Source organism: Pristis pectinata, chromosome 10, assembly GCF_009764475.1.
Source record: "Pristis pectinata isolate sPriPec2 chromosome 10, sPriPec2.1.pri, whole genome shotgun sequence".
NCBI lineage: Eukaryota > Metazoa > Chordata > Chondrichthyes > Rhinopristiformes > Pristidae > Pristis > Pristis pectinata.
Window position 1 is genome coordinate 80522891 of NC_067414.1, and position 18308 is coordinate 80541198.

Consider the following 18308-nt stretch of genomic DNA (forward strand, 5'->3'; position numbering starts at 1 on the left):
TATGATTCTATAAGTTATAGAAGACATTGGTGAGGCCAAATTTAGAGTATTGTGTGCCGTTCTGGTCACCTACCTGCAGAAATGATAAATAGGCTTGAAAGAGTGCAGAGAAAGTTTACAAGGATGTTGCTGGGACAGTGCATGCAAGACAGCTCAAGAATCTCAGAACTAGAAGCCTTTTGCAAGGAAGAATGGGTGATAATCCCCCAAACAAGAATTGACAGACTCTTAGCTGGCTACAGAAGGTGTTTACAAGCTGTGATACTTGCCAAAGGGGGTGTTACTAAGTACTGACCATGCAGGGTGCCCAAACTTTTGCTTCAGGCACCTTTATTTTGAAACTAAAAGACAAATAAAAGTAATCTTGCTTAAAATATTTTAAAAATGTGTCATCTTTAACTTTATGCCTTTTGGAAATCAGGTCATCTTTTACTTGCTTAGCTATTCACAGTAACAGAAATTGACCAGGAGTGCCCAAACTTTTGCATGCCACTGTATTGATCAGTAAAGTGATGAATGGTGGGAGGATACATGTGTGGCCTGCCTTGTTTCTTTGTTGTAAGTTTTACATTTCTGGCCTCATCAGCACTAGCTTTAGACATAGGAACAATTGGAGAAAAATCATTAAAGTAGATTTAATTTTCAATTTGCATTACAGTTTAGAAAAACTGATTTCATTGATCAAGACAGAGGTAATTCAGGGTGAATTTTTGGCAGAATTTAGTGTAAAAACTTTAAAAATACGCAACAGTCAGTCATTAATTCCTGTAGTAATTTGTATCTCTACTTTGATTTTGCAGGGAGAAAACTAATGCATGTTTATTCTGCTCTGATTAAAATCTACAGCTATTCAGCATTGTTTTTTTTATTTCCTGTTTAATAGATTTTATAGATTTGAGTATGTCTAAATTTGGGGCAACCTGATTCAAGTATACCTTCAACAGTGAGAAGATGGATTTCACACTTCTAGCCAAGAAAGACTTGCATTTGCAGCCTCTGGACACAAGCATTTCAGAGCCAATGTGTTGAAGTAATTACTCCAATGAAGGGAATGTTCCAGTTAATTTGTGCTCCTAGAAACAGCAATATGATAATGATCTCATTAACTTTTTAATGATTTTAGTTGAGAAGTAATTATTGGGAGATGGCAGACAGTTCTGATATTTCATCTGTAAATCAGCAACAGCAGAGCAGCATTCCCTTAGTTCTACAATGACTGTCAGCCTAGACTTGTGCTCACACCACTGGAGTGTAATTTGACTGAGCCTGCTGCCTCATGTGAGTGCTGCCAACTCAACCACATCTTGCTACTGTCAAATGAAGGATCTTTTGGAAGAGTTACTCCCCACATTAACCTGCCTCTGTCCAATATCTGCATTGCTTTTAATAGATACTTCTATAGCTTGCAGAAGTATCCAGTCTGTTTGTAAAACTCAAACAATTTATATGATATGGTAACAGTATGCCTAGTAAAATGCAAAAATTTGAATCATAATATTTCTTGGTTTTTTGGAAATAAAACCTTTATCTAAACTTGTCCCTTAGTAATGATCTACCTCATAGTAAAGTGTTTTCTTCAGTACTCTTGATACTGAAATAGTTGAGTATGATATGAAGTACATGATATCAAGAATACTGAAAATAAAACTGCAAATGCCCTGCTGTTGAGATGCCTTTAAAAGGCAAGCCATTATCTGTTCATAGAATTTGGAATTTCCAGCAACTGAGAATGTACATAGTGTGCAAAACGTCATATCTCCATTGTGATCACCCTCTTGTTGCTATTCCAAGGATGGGAAATCAAATAGACCAGGGTACATAGAGTACATTAGTTCCATCTTCATTAGTCATAGTGAAAGGTTAGCTCACAATTAATATGTTACCTGTACAATTTTGGTCTGGTCTTCTAATGGCAAACTTAGAGTTTTACGGAAATAAATGTTATACATAGCAGAGAGTGAAGTGGTGAATGAAGGAGCATCAGTGGGAAGCTAATGTTAAACCTGTTTTTACAGCAATGCTTTAGAAATGTGCCTGGACACAACAGTGAAGCCTTCATACCCGAACTAGAAAATGTCCATGATTTTAGACTTAAAATCTTTGCTGCAGATGCCTGTAGAATGTTTTATAATAATGTAACTTTCACTGTCCACATTCTCAACCTAAGTTTTGTATACAATTTATCCCAAAAGCAACCTCACCCTAACAGATATTCCCTTTGACCTATCCATCCCTCCACCATCCTATCTCAACTTAAAACCAACATTCATTTTCTCTCCAGTTCTGACAAGGGACCTCTGACCTGAAATGATGACTATTTCTCTTTCCATAGATGTGGCTTGACCTGCTGAGGGTTTCCAGCAGTTTCTGTTATTATTACACTTTTAAGCTGAATAGTTTTCTGCCAGTACTCTCAAGATACATTTATATCAAAATGCTTTTGTCATCACTGATTAATGATTTAAAATATCTGCTGTTCCTTATGTTTGGTATTTCCATAGTAAAACATTCCAGGAGAGCAGAACTGCCATTTTAAACTATAGCATTTCAAGAATGAGGAACATAACGAAAGCCAAAAAAAAGTTATTTATTAAACTTGTAGCTTTCAACAGGAAATTACTGTCTCCCTTAGCTTGTTTACTGTGAGTTTGAGAATACATAAAATGCCATTAATTCCACATTTAGCCCCTCTGACTAATGAGTGTCCCTCTAAAATATTATGACCAGGTAGATGAACTGGTCAATGGGGTATTGCTAATCTAGTTTGGTTACCTGATTAAGTTCATTATTAACACTTGCACATCAAAAGTAATTCAGCTAAGTGTTTTCTCTGTTTATCACTTTTATTAGGGTTTTTGGGTGTAAGGGTTGGTTTTTGTTAGGGTTTTTAGTGTAAGGTTTAGATTTTTTAATAAGTTTTTTAAGTAGTAGAGTGGGGGCTGGACTGCGCAGGCGCAGCGTGGGCAGCTTAAAAAGCAAACAGCCTATAGAGCGGGCAGCGTCGGAGTGGGCAGTGGAGTGAGTGGGAGCAGAGTGTTCTGAGCTTTGGCTCAAGGGGCTTCGGCGTGAAGGGGCGAGGAGGGTAAGTAGCTGGTAAGTCAGTAAAGGCAAGGTTTACCTTTTGTTCATTATAGATTTGTAGGTGGGACTAACTAGGGAAAAAAGAAAGGTAGTCAGATGAAGGACATGGTGGTGTGCTGCAGCTGTTTGATGTGGGAACTCGTGGACCTTGCTGCGGTCCACAATGGCCACATCTGCAGTAAGTGCTTGAGGCTGGACGAACTTCGGCTCAGAGTTGATGAGCTGGAGTCGCAGCTACAAACACTGCACAGCATAAGGGAGGGAGAGAGTTATGTAGACACGGTGCATCAGGTGACAGTCAGCCCCCTTAGGGTAGGTACATCTGAGGTTCAGGAGGCAGATAGGATGGTGACTGTCAGGGGAGAGAAGAGGAAGAAGGAGTCAGGCAGGCAGACAGGACAGAGAACCCCAGAGGCTGTTCCCCTCAGTAACAAGTTTTCTGCCTTGGAAGCTGTTGAGGGGGATGACCTGCAGGGGCCTAGCTGCAGTTACCAGGTCTCTGGCACTGGGACTGGTACTGCTGCTCAGAAGGGAAGGGTGGGAAACAGACATGCGGTAGTGATAGGGGACTCAATAGTCAGGGAAACAAACAGGAGGTTCTGTGGCAGTGAGCATGAATCCCGGATAGTATGTTGCCTCCCAGGTGCCAGGGTCCAGGATGTCACTGATCGGGTCCACAGAATTCTTGAGTGGGAGGGAGAGCAGCCAGAAGTTGTGGTCCATATTGGCACCAATGACATAGGTAGGAAGGGGGATGAGGTCCTGAAGAGTGAGTTCAGGGAGCTAGGCAGAAAATTGAGGAACAGGACCTCAAGGGTAGCAATCTCGGGATTGCTGCCAGTGCCACGTGATAGTGAAGGTAGGAATAGGAGGAGGTGGCAGATAAATGCGTGAAGCTGGTGCAGGAGGGAGGGTTTTAGATTTCTGGATCATTGGGATCTCTTCTCGGGAAGGTGGGACCTGTACAGAGAGGACGGGTTACACCCGAACCAGAAGGAGGCCAATATCCTTGCGGCGAGATTTGCTAGGGTGGTTCGGGAGGGTTTAAGCTAGTTTGTGAGGGGGAAGGGAACCGGAGGAGTAGGTCAGAGGAAGAAGGGGATGAGGAAAAGTTAGATCAGACAGGTAGAGAGGCTTTGGGGAAGGAGAAGCAGAATACAGGCTATAAAAGTAGTAAGGTAGATGGACTGAAGTGTGTTTACTTAAATGCAAGAAGCATCAGGAATAAGGGAGATGAACTGAGGGCTTGGATAAGTATGGGGGACTATGATATTGTGGCTATTACTGAGACGTGGCTGATGTCAGGGCAGGAGTGGATATTGAATATTCCTGGTTTTCGGTGTTTTAAGAGGGATTGGGATGGGGGGAGAAGAGGAGAAGGGGTGGCGATACTGGTCAGGGACACTGTTACGGCTGTGGAAAGGATGGATGTTGTAGAAGGATCATCTCTAGAGTCCGTATGGGTGGAAGTAAGGAACAAGAAAGGAGCAGTTACTCTGCTAGGAGTATTCTATAGGCCCCCCGGTAGCAGTAGAGATATAAAGGAGCAGATTGGCAGGCAGTGTTTGGAGAGAAGCAAAAATAACAGGGTTGTTATAATGGGAGACTTCAACTTCCCAAATATAGACTGGAACCTGCTTAGTGCCAAAGGTTTAGATGGGACAGAATTTGTTAAATGTGTCCAGGAGAGATTCCTGATGCAGTATGTTGACAGGCCAACTAGACGGAATGCCATGCTAGATCTAGTTTTAGGAAATGAACCGGGATAGGTGAAGGATCTATTGGTAGGTGAGCATTTGGGGGACAGTGACCATTGCTCCATAACCTTTAAAATTGTCATGGACAGGGACAGGTGCAGAGAGGACAAGAAGATATTTAATTGGGGAAGGGCAAACTACGAGGCTATAAGGAGAGAACTTGGGAGTGTAAAATGGGATGTCCTTTTTGAAGGGAAATGTACCATGGAGATGTGGTCGATGTTCAGGGATCTTATGCAGGATGTTAGAGATAAATATGTCCCGGTGAGGCAGAGAAGGAATGGCAGGGTGAGGGAACTGTGGGTGACGAAAGAGGTGGAACGACTAGTTAGGGAGAAGAAGGTAGCATACATAAGGTATAAGCAGCAAAGTTCAGACAGGGCCCGTGAGGAATATAGAGTAGCGAGGAAGGAACTTAAGAAAGGGCTGAGGAGAGCTAGAAGGGGACATGAAAAGGCATTAGCTAGTAAATTTAAGGAAATTCCCAGGGTCTTTTTCACGTACGTGAAGGGTAGGAGGATGGCTCGGGTAAAGGTACGTCCGATTAAAGACAAAGGTGGGAGAATGTGCCTGGAGGCGGCGGAAGTGGGAGAAGTTCTCAATGAATACTTCTCTTCAGTATTCACCAAGGAGAGGGGTCTTGATGACGCGGAAGGGAGTGCTGGTAAAGGTAATGTTCTCGAGGTTGTTGATATCAAGAGAGAGGATGTGTTGAAGTTGTTAAATAATATCAAGACGGATAAATCTCCGGGGCCTGACGGGATTTTCCCCAGGCTGCTTCGAGAGGCGAGGGAGGAGATTGTTGAACCGCTGGTAAGGATCTTTGAGTCCTCGTTGTCCACGGGGATGGTGCCGGGGGATTGGAGGGTAGCAAATGTTGTCCCCTTGTTCAAAAAAGGTAGGAGGGATAGTCCAGGGAATTACAGACCAGTGAGCCTTACGTCTGTGGAAAGGATTCTAAGGGATAGGATCTATGAACACCTGGAGAATAATGGACTGATTAGGGACAGCCAGCATGGATTTGTGAAGGGAAGTTCTTGCCTCACAAGCCTGATAGGGTTCTTTGAGGAGGTGATGAGGAAGATTTATGAGGGTAGTGTGGTGGATGTGGTCTATATGGATTTTAGTAAGGTGTTTGATAAGGTACCTCATGGTAGGCTTCTTCAGAAGGTCAGAGGCCAAGGGATCCAGAGAAGCTTGGCTGTGTGGATTAGGAATTGGTTTGCCTGTAGAAAGCAGAGGGTTGTGGTGTAAGGAGTGCCCTCGGATTGGAGGGCAGTGACTAGTGGTGTCCCGCAGGGATCGGTCTGGGACCTCTACTTTTTGTGATATTTATAGATGACTTAGATGAGGGGGTGGAAGGCTGGGTTAGTAAATTTGCGGACGACACTAAGATCAGCGGTGTTGTGGATAGTGTGGAGGGCTATCGGAACTTACAGAGGGATATTGATAGGATGCAGAGCTGGGCTGACAAGTGACAGATGGAGTTCAATCCAGAGAAGTGTGAGGCGGTACACTTTGGAAGGAGTACAAGGTAAATGGCAAGGTACTTGGCAGTGTAGAGGAGCAGAGCGATGTGGGGGTTTATATTCACAGTTCACTGAAAGTTGCCTCACAAGTGGATAGAGCGGTTAAGAAGGCCTATGGGATGTTAGCTTTCATAAGTCATGGGATTGAGTTTAAGAGCCGCGAAGTGATGATGCAGCTTTACAAAACTCTAGTTAGACCACACTTAGAGTACTGTTTTCAGTTTTGGTCATCGCATTATAGGAAGGATGTGGAGGCGTTGGAGAGGGTGCAGAGGAGATTTACCAGGATGCTGCCTGGATTAGAGCATATGGAATATGAGGAGAGGCTTAAGGTGCTAGGGCTTTATTCACTGGAAAGGAGGAGGATGAGAGGAGACATGACAGAGGTATATAAAATATTGAGAGGAATAGATAGAGTAGACAGTCAGCGCCTCCTTCCCAGGGCACTAATGCTCAAGACGAGAGGGCATGGCTTTAAGGTTATGGGTGGGAGGTTCAGGGGAGATGTCGGGGAGGTTTTTCACCCAGAGTGGTTGGTGCATGGAATGCACTACCTGGGGTGGTGGTGGAGGCAGATACATTGGACAGGTTCAAGAGTTTGTTGGATAGGCACATGGAGGAATGTGAGATAGAGGGATATGTGGGAGGAAAGGGTTAGATAGTGTGAGGGTGGTTTGATGGATGGCACAACATGATGGGCCGAAGGGCCTGTTTTGTGCTGTATGGTTTTATGGTTCTATGGTAGAAAAAAATCCCCAAATCAATAAGAAAAATTATAAATAACATATCAAACCAAACTAAGCTAAACAGAAAAATTTCTAAAAAAAACAAACAAAAAAAAAGACTGGACTAAAATTTCTCAGTAGAAACAGAGCAATATTATGTCGTCAACTCCATTCCTCTAAGTTGGAAAGTTATTGAAAGGGGATCTATATCATGTGAAAATATTGAATAAATGGACTCCAAATATCTTCAAATTTAAGCGAAAGATCAACAGTACCACTCCTAATTTTTTCCAAGTTTAAACATGATATAGTTTGAGAGAACCACTGAAAAGTGGTAGGGGGTATTGGATCCTTCCACTTAAGCAAAATGGATCATTTGGCCATGAATGTAACAGAGGCAATGATACGGTTAGTGGAAGCAGATAAATGGCCAGACTCTATCCTTGGTAATCCAAAAATTGCAGTGATAGGGTGAGGTTGTAAATCAATCTTCAATACATTTGAAATAATGTTAAAAATGTCTTTCCAATATTTTTCCAAAAGAGGACAGGACCAAAACAGATGTGCCGAAGTAGCCACATTCGATTTACATCTGTCACATGTAAGATTTATATGGTGATAAAAACGAGCTAGCTTATCTTATGACATACAGGTCCTGTGAACTACCTTAAACTGTAGCAAAGAGTGTCTGGCACACATTGAAGATGTATTAAATAAATGAAGAATTTTCTTCCAAGTCTCTGTAGGTAAAGATGTCCGGAGTTCACTTTCCCATCCATTCTTGATTTTGTCCAGTGATTCTGGACGTATTTTCATAATTAAATCATAGATTATTCCTATCAAGCCCTTCTGATAAGGATTAAGACCTAAAATATTTTCCGTAATTTCAGTTTTGTAAGGTGTCAGAAAAGAGGGTATAGTAGCTTTTAAAAAATTTCTAATCTGCAAATATCAAAAAAAGTGTAATCTAGGCAAATTGTATTTGTTAGACAATTGTTCAAAACATGAAAAACAGTTATCAATGAATAAATCACGAAAACATACTATTCCCTTCCTTTTCCATACGGAAAAAGCTGAGTCAACTCTGGATGGATGAAAGAAAAAATTAGATTGAATGGGACTTGATTTATTAAATTTATTAAATCCAAAAAATTTACAAAATTGAAACAATATTCATATTGTATGTTTAACAATTGGGTTAATCATATGTTTACTTAATTTGGTAAGTGCAAAAGGGAGTGAAGCTCCTAAAATAGAAACTAATGAAAATTCAAGTACTGATTGGTGCTCAAGGTGTACCCATTTGGGGCATTGAATTACATCTGAATCTTGTATCCAAAAAATTAAATATCTGATATTAATGGCCCAATAGTATAATCTAAAGTTAGGCAGGGCCATACCACCATCCTTTTTTAGTTTTTGTAAATATTTCTTACTTAACCTTGGGTTTTTATTCTGCCAAATATATGAAAGAATTTTAGAATCAATAGTGTCAAAAAAAGATTTCAGGACAAAAGTTGGAATCGCTTGAAATAAATATAAAAATTTTGGTAAAATGTTCATCTTGACTGCATTAATTCGGCCTACCAATGATAAAGACAGTGGGGACCATTTAGTAAATAATTGTTTAACAAGGCAATAGGCTAGTTTTAAATAAGTCCTTATGTTTCCTGGTAATTTTAACACCTAAATACATAAAATAGTCAGTTACCAATCTAAAAAGTAATTGCCTATAAATTGGGGTTTGCATATTTAATAGAAAAAGTTCATTCTTATTATAATTTAATCTATAGCCAGAAAAAACACTAAACTGATCTAGTAGTGATAGTACTGTGGGAATAAATTCCTCCAGATTAGAAACATAAAGTAACAGGTCATCTGTGTAAGGAGACATCTTCTGTCTGCAAGTAATGCCACATATATTTGAAGAGTCCCGGAGTGCAATAGCCAAGGGTTCTAAAGCAATATCAAATAATGAAGGGCTTAATGGGCAACCTTGTCTAGTAGCTCAAAAAAGCCTAAACAAAGGAGATCTTTGATTACTAGCAAGTATTGAAGCCATAGGTGTATAATAAATCATTTTAATCGCAGATATAAATTTAGGGCTAAAACTAAATTTTTGAAGTGTAATGAATAGATATTCCCATTCGACTCTGTCAAACGCCTTTTCAGCATCTAGTGAAACAACACATTCTGGAATTTAGGATGAAGGGGTTCATTATTCATTAATATTCATTACTCTCCTAATATTAAAATGTAAATAACAATTCTGAATAAATCCTGTCTGGTCTTCAGAGATAATTTGTGGAAGAACCTTTTCCAATCTAAAGGCCAATATTTTGGAAAATATTTTGGAATCTACATTTAATAAAGAAATAGGTCTATAAGATGCACATTCAGTGGGATCTTTATCCTTTTTAAGAATTAAAGAAATAGTTGCTTCATAGAAAGATTGTGGTAGTTTACCCACTGATAGGGCGTCTTAAAAAATTTTGGCTAAGCAGGGAACAAGAATATCAGAAAAGGATTTTAAAAATTCAGCTGTATATCTGTCAGGGCTGGGTGCTTTACCCGAGTTCATTGAAAATATTACTTTCTTTATTTCTTCCTCCAAAATGGGAGCATCTAATGTAGAACGTTCATTTAAAGATAATTGGGGAATCTTCAGATCTCTTAAAAATTCATGCATTAATGTAGGATCCTCAGGGGATTCTGATTGGTATAAAGAAGAATAAAATTCTTGAAAGGATTTGTTAATTTGAACCTGATCTATCGTGTCGGTACCATCTGGTTTATGAATTTTATTAATCTGACATGTAGATAAACATCGAAGGGTTTAGACAGCAGTTAAAATCTCCACCCATAATCACAGTGTATTCATTTAAATTAGGAAAAAATGCAAACAGATGTTTAAAAAATTCAGCGTGATCTACATTGGATGCATAAACATTAACCATAACAACTTTTTTTATTATGAAGTAGACCAGTAATTAATAAAAATCTACCATTTGGGTCTGATATTGTCTAATGATGGACAAACTAAATTGAGGAGTCTATAAAAATAGAAACTCCTTTCACCTTTGCTTGTGAATTTGAATGGAACTGTTGACCCCTCCAAATTCTAAAAAAAAGTTGATTATCTTTCTTCCTGATGTGAGTCTCCTGAACAAAAATTATCTGAGCATTTAATCTATGAAAAACTTTGAAGATCTTCTTGCGCTTGACTGGATTGTTTAAGCCGTTAACATACCATGAAATAAAATTAATAGTCTTATCCATTTTAACAGATTAAAAAACATATGGAATGTAAAGGAATGGAATCTTGGTATATGCAAGTCGTACTGGCAGGAAGAAGTTAAAAAAAAGTTCAAAAAGGAAGTGGATATGACGACAATTTAGAAAAACTTGTAGTTTAGTCCAGAAGATTAAAATAAAAACAATCCCACCCCCCTCCCCCAACAGCCCGTAAACTGGCCAATAGACAACCAGAAAGCTACCCTCTAATTGAACTAACCCCAGTTCTATTGGTGGCAGTAGTCCAAATTGAAAAATATATAAACCACTCATGTTTGGTCTAGAGGTGAACAACATAATCCAAACAAAGATATCGAACTAACAACATAGTTGTAGGATTGAAACAGAGCCAAAGGGCATTAACAGTCAAAATTTTAAAAAATACAGTTTAATAATTATTTCAAAAAGAAAGCAAACGATCAGTCATTTTGTTAAATTCTTAATTATTATTAAAACAAAACATTAAAAATATTAAAAGAAGGAAAAAGAAAGGTTTAAATCTAAAAATTAATTGGATAATAAAGCAAGTAGGTAATAAATCAAAGGAAAAACACTGTGTCTCTTCCGCATTTCTTAGCTTCTAAAATCAAAAGCTAGTTCAAAAGAAATTCCTCGGCCTCTTGGACAGATTTAAACCATTTGCGAGATATATCAGGCAGTGTAAATCTCAACCTTGCTGGGAATAATAATGCAGGATGATAATTGCTTTGATAGAGACGAGCCATAATTGGTTTGTAGGTCAGCCTTTCTTTCATAATTTCTGGGGTGTAATCTTCAACTATTCGAAACTTCCATTGTTTAAATTGAATCATTCCACGTCGACGAGCGGTACAAATCAAGAGTCCCTTGACGCTGACGAAATGAAATCTCAAAATTACTGGCCGAGGTTTTTGATCCGGAGCAGGTTTGAATCTTAATGCTCTGTGAGCTCTGTCCAAGATGGGCTGAACAGGGAACATTTCGGAACCAAACCCATCGACCAGAAGTTTAGAAAAGAATTCCGTGGGGTTACCAGTCTCGGTGTTCTCTGGAAAATTGATGATTCTTAAATTTTTCCTCCTGTTGCGTCCTTCCAGGTCGATGATCCTCTGTTGTTGCTTTTCCAGATTTTGCTTGGTCATAATTAAGGCTTTTTCAAGTGAATGAAGTTTGGCATCTCTCTCTTTACCAGCTTGGTCGAGTTCAGCAATTAGTTGCATTTGTTTGGCATTTTCCTGGATAAGAGTATTTTGTTTGTCTTCAAAACTCCTTTAAAATGGACTTCAACTCGGCAAAGCTCTGGTCAAACTTTCTATCCAGATTAGAAATAGCTTCCAAAGTAGGTTGGTCTCCATTACCTTTACCATTAGCTGACGCTTTAGATCTGGTGTTCATTTTAACAGTTAAAAGTCAAAATTAAACGTGCCAGTATTGTATAAAACTTATTAAAGAATGGTAAATAGTAGATTGAAAAGTGCTTGGACCAAAGCCAAGTTATGACTTAGTCCATCGAGCGCCACCAACAGACTCCCAGAAGTTACCTCTCAGGTCTCTTTTAAATCTATCCCCTCTTATCTTGTAGCTGTGCTCTCTAGTTTTGGACTCCCCAACCCTGGGGAAAAGACCTTATCCATACGCCTCATGATAAAGATCCAGCGTGGCCAACCTCTTCCAATAACTCAGGCCCTCTAGTCCAGGCAGCATCCTCATAAATCTTTCTGCACCCTCTCCAGCTTGACAATGTCTTTCCTATAATAGGATGACCAAAACTGTACACAATACTCCCAAGTGCAGCCTCACCAATGACTTACACAACTGCAACATAATGTCCCTACTCCTAAACTCGATGTTCTGACTGATGAAGGCCAGCACACTAAACTTCTTCTTCACCACCCTGTCTACTTGCACAGCCACTTTCAGCAAACTGTGCACTTGTACTCCCAGGTCTCTCTGTTCCACAACACTCATCAGTGCCCTGCCATTCACTGTATAAGTCCTACCCTGCTTTGAATGTCCAAAATACATTACCTCACACTTATCTAAGTTGATATCCATTTGCCATTCCTCAGTCCATCTCCCTAACTGATCAAGGTCTCTTTGCAATTCATTGTAACCTGCTTCACGATCAACAAGACCCCCTAATTTTGTATCATCAGCAAGCTTGGTAATCATGCCGTGTACATTCATATCCAAATCACTTGGAACCATAGAAACCTACAGCACAGAAAACAGGCCATTCGGCCCTTCTAGTCTGTGCCAAAACATTATTCTGCTGGTCCCATTTATCTGCCCCCAGCCCATACCCCTCCAGAATAGAACCATAGAAAACTACAATAGAACCATAGAAAACTACATAAAATTGAAATTAAAGAAAAGTGCATATGAGCCTGGACATAAAATTGAAATTAAAGAAAAGTGGAAATGAGCCTGGCTAGGAAGAGACAGCAGGAAGGAGCTCAAGCAGAGGATTAGGAAGGCCAAAAGGGGCCATGAAATGTCCTTGGCAAGTGGGACATTTGCATGAACTAGGGAGAAGGTACTTACGTACATAATGAATAACAGAGGTCCCAACACTGACCCCGGGATACCCCACTAGTCACAGGCCTCCAGTCATAGAATCAACCTTCAACCATCACCCTCTGCTTCCTATCATTGAGCCAATTCTGAATCCACCTCACTAGCTCCTCCTGAATCCCATGCAACTTAACCTTCCAGATCAGCCTGCCATGCGGGACCTTGTCAAAGGCCTTACTGAAGTCCATATACACAACAGTCACTGCCCTACCTTCATCTATCCCCTTAGTTACCTCTTCGAAAAACTCCAAAAGTTTCATCAGACATGACCTCCCACGCACAAAACCATGCTGACTATTCCTGATCAGGCCTTGACTATCCAAGTGATGGCAGATCTTGTCCCTCAGAATTCCATCCAATAACTTTCCTACAACTAAGTCAGGCTGACCAGCCTGTAGTTCCTTGGCTAGTCCTTGCTACCCTTCTTGAACAATGGAAAAACATTAGCCACCCTCCAGTCTTCTGAAACTTGGGAAATGAGTCTGACTAGGAAGAGATAGCAGGAAGGAGCTCAAGCAGCGGATTAGGAAGGCCAAAAGGGGCCATGAAATGTCCTTGGCAAGTGGGACATTTGCATGAACTAGGGAGAAGGTATGACCACTCAAGGGTAAAGGAGGCAACTTATGCTTGAATTCAAATCATGTGAGTGAGGTACTAAATGAGTAGTTTGCATCCATATTCACCAAGAAGAAGAACATGGAGGATAGTGAGACCAGTGTGGAGCATGCTAATGTGCCCAATGGGATATATCCCAAATTATAGAAAGAGGCAAGAGAGGAGATTGCTGGGGCCTTCACCAAGATTTTTGTATCCTCACTGGCAAAAGACAAGGTCCTGGAGAATCAGAGAGTAGCCAATGTTGTTCCTTTGTTCAAGAAGGGAAATAGGGGATAATCCCATGAAATTATAGGCTGGTGAGCATCACATCAGTGGTAGGGAAACTATTGGAGAGGATTTTTAGGGATAGGATTTATGCGCATTTGAAAAAACATGACCTGATTAGGGACAGTCAGCATGGCTTTGTAATGGGCAGGTCATGCCTTACAAATTTGATTGAATTTTTTTGAGGAGCTGACGAAAGTGATTGATGAGGGTAGGGCAGTGGATGTTGAATGGATTTTGGTAAGGCATTTGACAAGGACCCTCATGGTAGGCCAATCCAGAAATTTAAGATGCATGGGATCTTTGTTGACTTGGTAGTTTGGATTCAGAATTGGCTTGCTCATAGATGACAAAAAGTAGAGGTGGAAGGGTGTTACTCTGGCTTGAGGTTCATGACCAGTGGTGTTCCGCAGGGGTCGGTGCTGTTGTTTGTGATATAAATAAATGACTTTGCTGAAAATGTGGATGGGTGGGTTAGTAAGTTTGTAGATGACACAAATATTGGTGGAGTTGTGGAGTGACTGCGCAGGCGCGTGACATCACTCGGTAGTGCGCGAACAGTTTAAAAGCCGCAGGAGTATCTTCAGAGTTTCTGATCGGCAGCGAGAGGCGAGGGAGCAGAGAGAGCCAAAGACTAACGAAGCGATAATTTTTTTTTTCCTTAGCGTTCAAGGAGAGCGGGGAGTGACTGCGCAGGCACGTGACGTCACTCGGTAGCACGCGAACAGTTTAAAAAGAAGACTGCCATATCTAGCGGGCAGCATTCGGAGCGGGCAGCGGAGTGAGAGGGAGCAGAGTGGTTGGGCTTTGGCTCAATGGGCTCTGGCAAGAACAGGTAAGAGGCGAGATTTATAGAGCGGGGGTAAGTTACTAGTTTATTTATTGTAGTTGCACTAGACAGTGCCATAACAGTATACATCTGGGATTAGTGTTACATTTGGAGTGCCAGATGTGGGGACCCTGGGAGACTACCAGCCTCCCCGAGGACTATGTCAGCACAAAGTGCATTGAGATACGGCTCCTCAGGGATCGTGTTAGGGACCTGGAGCTGCAGCTCGATGACCTTCGGCTGATTAGGGAGAGTGAGGAGGAGATAGACAGAAGATATAAAGAATTTGTAGAGAGTACCTCTGTGGCGGTCCCCCTCAAGAATCAGTATCTCATTTTAGATTCTGTTGGAGAGGATGACCTGACAGAGGAAGACCATGGTAAACAGGGGTTTGGCACCGTACCTGGTGCTGTGGTCCAGCGGGCAAGGAGAAATGCAGTGGTCATTGGGGATACTATAGTTAGGGGAACAGATAAGAGATTCTGCGAACCTGACAACAGTACCCGGATGGTGTGTTGCCTCCCTGGTGCTAGGGTACTGGATATCTCGGACCAGGTCCAGAATATTCTGAGGGGAGAGGGTGATCAGCCAGAAGTCTTGGTTCATGTAGGTACCAGTGACATAGGTAGAAAAAGGGAGGAGGCCCTGAAGGAAGATTACAAGGAGCTAGGAAGAAGGTTGAGAAGCAGGACCTGTGCTACGTGCTAATGGAATTAAGAATAGAAAGATCTGGCAGATGAATGCGTGGCTGAGTGACTGGAGCAGGGGGCAGGGCTTCAAATTCTTGGATCATTGGGACCTTTTTTGGGAGAAGTATGACCTATTCACAAAGGATGGGGTACACCTGAACTCCAAGGGGTCCAATATCCTGGCAGGAATGTTGAATATGGCTGTTGGGGAGGGTTTAAACTAAATTGGCAGGGGGAAGGAAACCAGGATATTAGGATAGAGGAAGAAGTATATAGGAGCAAGTCCAAGACAGTGTGCAATGAAGATGGAAAGAAGGACAGGCAGGTGAAAAGACAGGATAATTTGCTGAACAATAGAAATACAGCAAAATTGGCAGCAGATGCTGGTCTAAATGTACTATATTTAAACACACGTAGCATTAGAAATAAGGTGGATGACCTAGTGGCACAGCTATAGATTAAAAAATATGACATTGTGGCAATCACTGAGTCATGGCTTAAAGAAGGCTGTGAGTGGAAACTAAATGTCCAGGGGTACAGAGTGTATAGGAAAGATAGGCAGGTAGGCAGAGGGGGTGGTGTGGCTCTGATGGTTAGTAATGATATAAAATCAATAGAGAGAAGGGACATAGGGTCAGAAGGAGTGGAATCCTTATGGGTGGAGCTAAGAAATGGCAAGGGTAAAAGGACAATAATAGCAGTTATATATAGGCCCCCTAACAGCAGCCGGGCTGTGGACTATAAGTTACAGCGAGAAATAGAAAAAGCGTGTCAGAGAGACAACGTCAAGATAATTATGGGGGATTTTAACATGAAGGTGGATTGGGAGAGCCAGGAAGACAGTGGATCTCAGGAGAGCGAGTTTATGAAAGGTCTACGGGATGGCCTTTTGGAGCAACTTGTTGATGAGCCCACCAGGGGATCGGCTGTTTTGGATTGGGTGCTGTGTAACGAACTGGAGGTGATTAGGGAACTAAAGGTAAAGGAACCATGAGGAACTAGCGATCACAATATGATTGAGTTCAGTTTCAAATTTGAAAAGGAGAAGCTGATATCAGATGTGTCAATATTTCAGTGGAACAAAGGAAATTACAGTGGCATGAGAGAGGAACTGGCCCAAATTGATTGGAAAAGTAAGTTAGTTGGAGGGACGGCAGAGCAGAAATGGATGGAATTTCTACAAGAAATAAGGAAAATGCAGGATAGATATATTCCAAGAAAAAAGAAGGTTATGAATGGAAAAACGGCACAAATGTGGATCACAAGATCACAAGACAAGGGAGCAGAAGCAGGCCATTCGGCCCATCGAGTCTGCTCCAAGGAAAGGGAAATAGAAATGAGAAATGGGGAATGGGGGAAAGAAAGAAAGAGAAAAAAAACCTGTTCTAATCCCAATTTCGGCCTTATCCCCATATCCCTTGATATCCTGACTATTTAGATATCTACCTATCTCCTCCTTGAACGCCCCCACTGATCTGGCCTCCGCTGCTGTACATGGCAAGGAGTTCCACAAATTCACCACCCTCTGGCTAAAGAAATTTTTCCTCATCGCTGTTTTGAAACTGTACCCTCTAATTCTAAGATTGTGCCTTCTGGTCCTGGACTCACCCACCAAGGAAAACAGCCTAGCCACATCAATATTTCCTATCAATATTTTAAATGTCGCTATGAGGTCCCCTCTCATTCTTCTGTACTCCAGTGAGTACAGTCCAAGAGCTGACAAACGCTCCTCATACGTAAGCCCTTTCATTCCTGGAATCATCCTCGTAAATCTCCTCTGAACCCTCTCCAACCTCAGCACATCCTTCCTAAGGTGTGGGGCCCAAAACTGCGCACAATATTCCAAATGAGGCCACACTAGTGCCCCGTAGAGCCTCATCAACACTTCCTTACTTTTATACACTATACCTCTCGAAATGAATGCCAACATAGCATTCGCTTTCTTTACCACCAATCCAACCTGGTGGTTAACCTTTAAGGTATCCTGCGTGAGTCCCTTTGTACTTCCGTGCTTTGGATTTTCTCTCCTCCTAGATAATAATCTGCCCGCTTATTTCTGCTTCCAAAGTGTACAACTGCACATTTCTCAACATTGAATCTCAACTGCCATTTCCTCACCCATTCTCCTAAACTGTCTAGGTCCCTCTGCAACCTTCCTATCTCTTCAATACGGTACACAATACTCCAGGTGCAGCCTAACCAGCATCTTGTACAACTGCAACATAACGTCCCAACTCATTGCCCTGTCTGATGAAGGAAAGCATGCCTTCTCCATGACCCTGTCTACTGGTGACGCCACTTTCAGGGAACTATTTAGTTGTACTATGAAAGTCCTACCATGGTTTGACTTCCCAAAATCCAACACCTTGCACTTATCTGGATTGAACACCATTTGCCATTCCTCAGTGCACTTACCCAGCTGATCAAGATCCCTCAGTAATTTTTGATAACCTTCTTCAGTCTCCTTCACTTTTGTGTCACATCTAATATCAAGCATAAGGCCCATTCTGACAGAAACTTCAGCGAACAAGTTGAAGATGATTTGGAACAACTTAGAAATGTGCACACTGTGAAAGTGGAGTGACATAGGTTCTGGAGTATAAGTTGAACGTAGGCTGAACAGTTTCCCATTATCCTGTACTTCAGATTCACTCTTGTGGGAAAACAAGACTCCATTTAATTCAGAAACTTTGATGTGTTTTTTTTTAGCTTTGAGCTGGCACTGGACAAGAGTAATATACTGTATTAGCAGCAACAAACAATCTCCAGGTTCCATCATATACAGTCTCTTGTGTCACTAATGCGTTGGCAGTGACGACACCCTGTAAAAACAAAATGCAGTGGGGTTTCTTCCGTTAGTTTAAAAAGATTATTGTTCCTTTTGGTAGAGAAATAGCCTGATTAATGCAATTGGTATCAGTTCACTGAAATCCATGCAGAAAGAACTGGCTCTTCCAGAGAAGTCAATC

General features: G+C 41.3%; 1 protein-coding gene across 2 annotated transcripts in view; it reads left to right on the plus strand.

Annotated features, from left to right (window-relative positions):
- Positions 1-14568, plus strand: part of LOC127575253 (opioid growth factor receptor-like protein 1) — a 70679-nt gene extending 56111 nt beyond the window's left edge. Inside the window, exon 7 of one of the 2 annotated variants that reach the window (XM_052024975.1) lies at positions 14487-14568. In XM_052024975.1, coding sequence (XP_051880935.1) covers positions 14487-14538 — 52 coding nt within the window. In that variant the 3' untranslated portion in view covers positions 14539-14568. Of the gene's footprint in view, positions 1-883; positions 1538-14486 lie in introns of those variants that run through there. The other variant, XM_052024976.1, reaches the window with a different exon arrangement.
- Positions 14569-18308: the final 3740 nt, after the last annotated feature.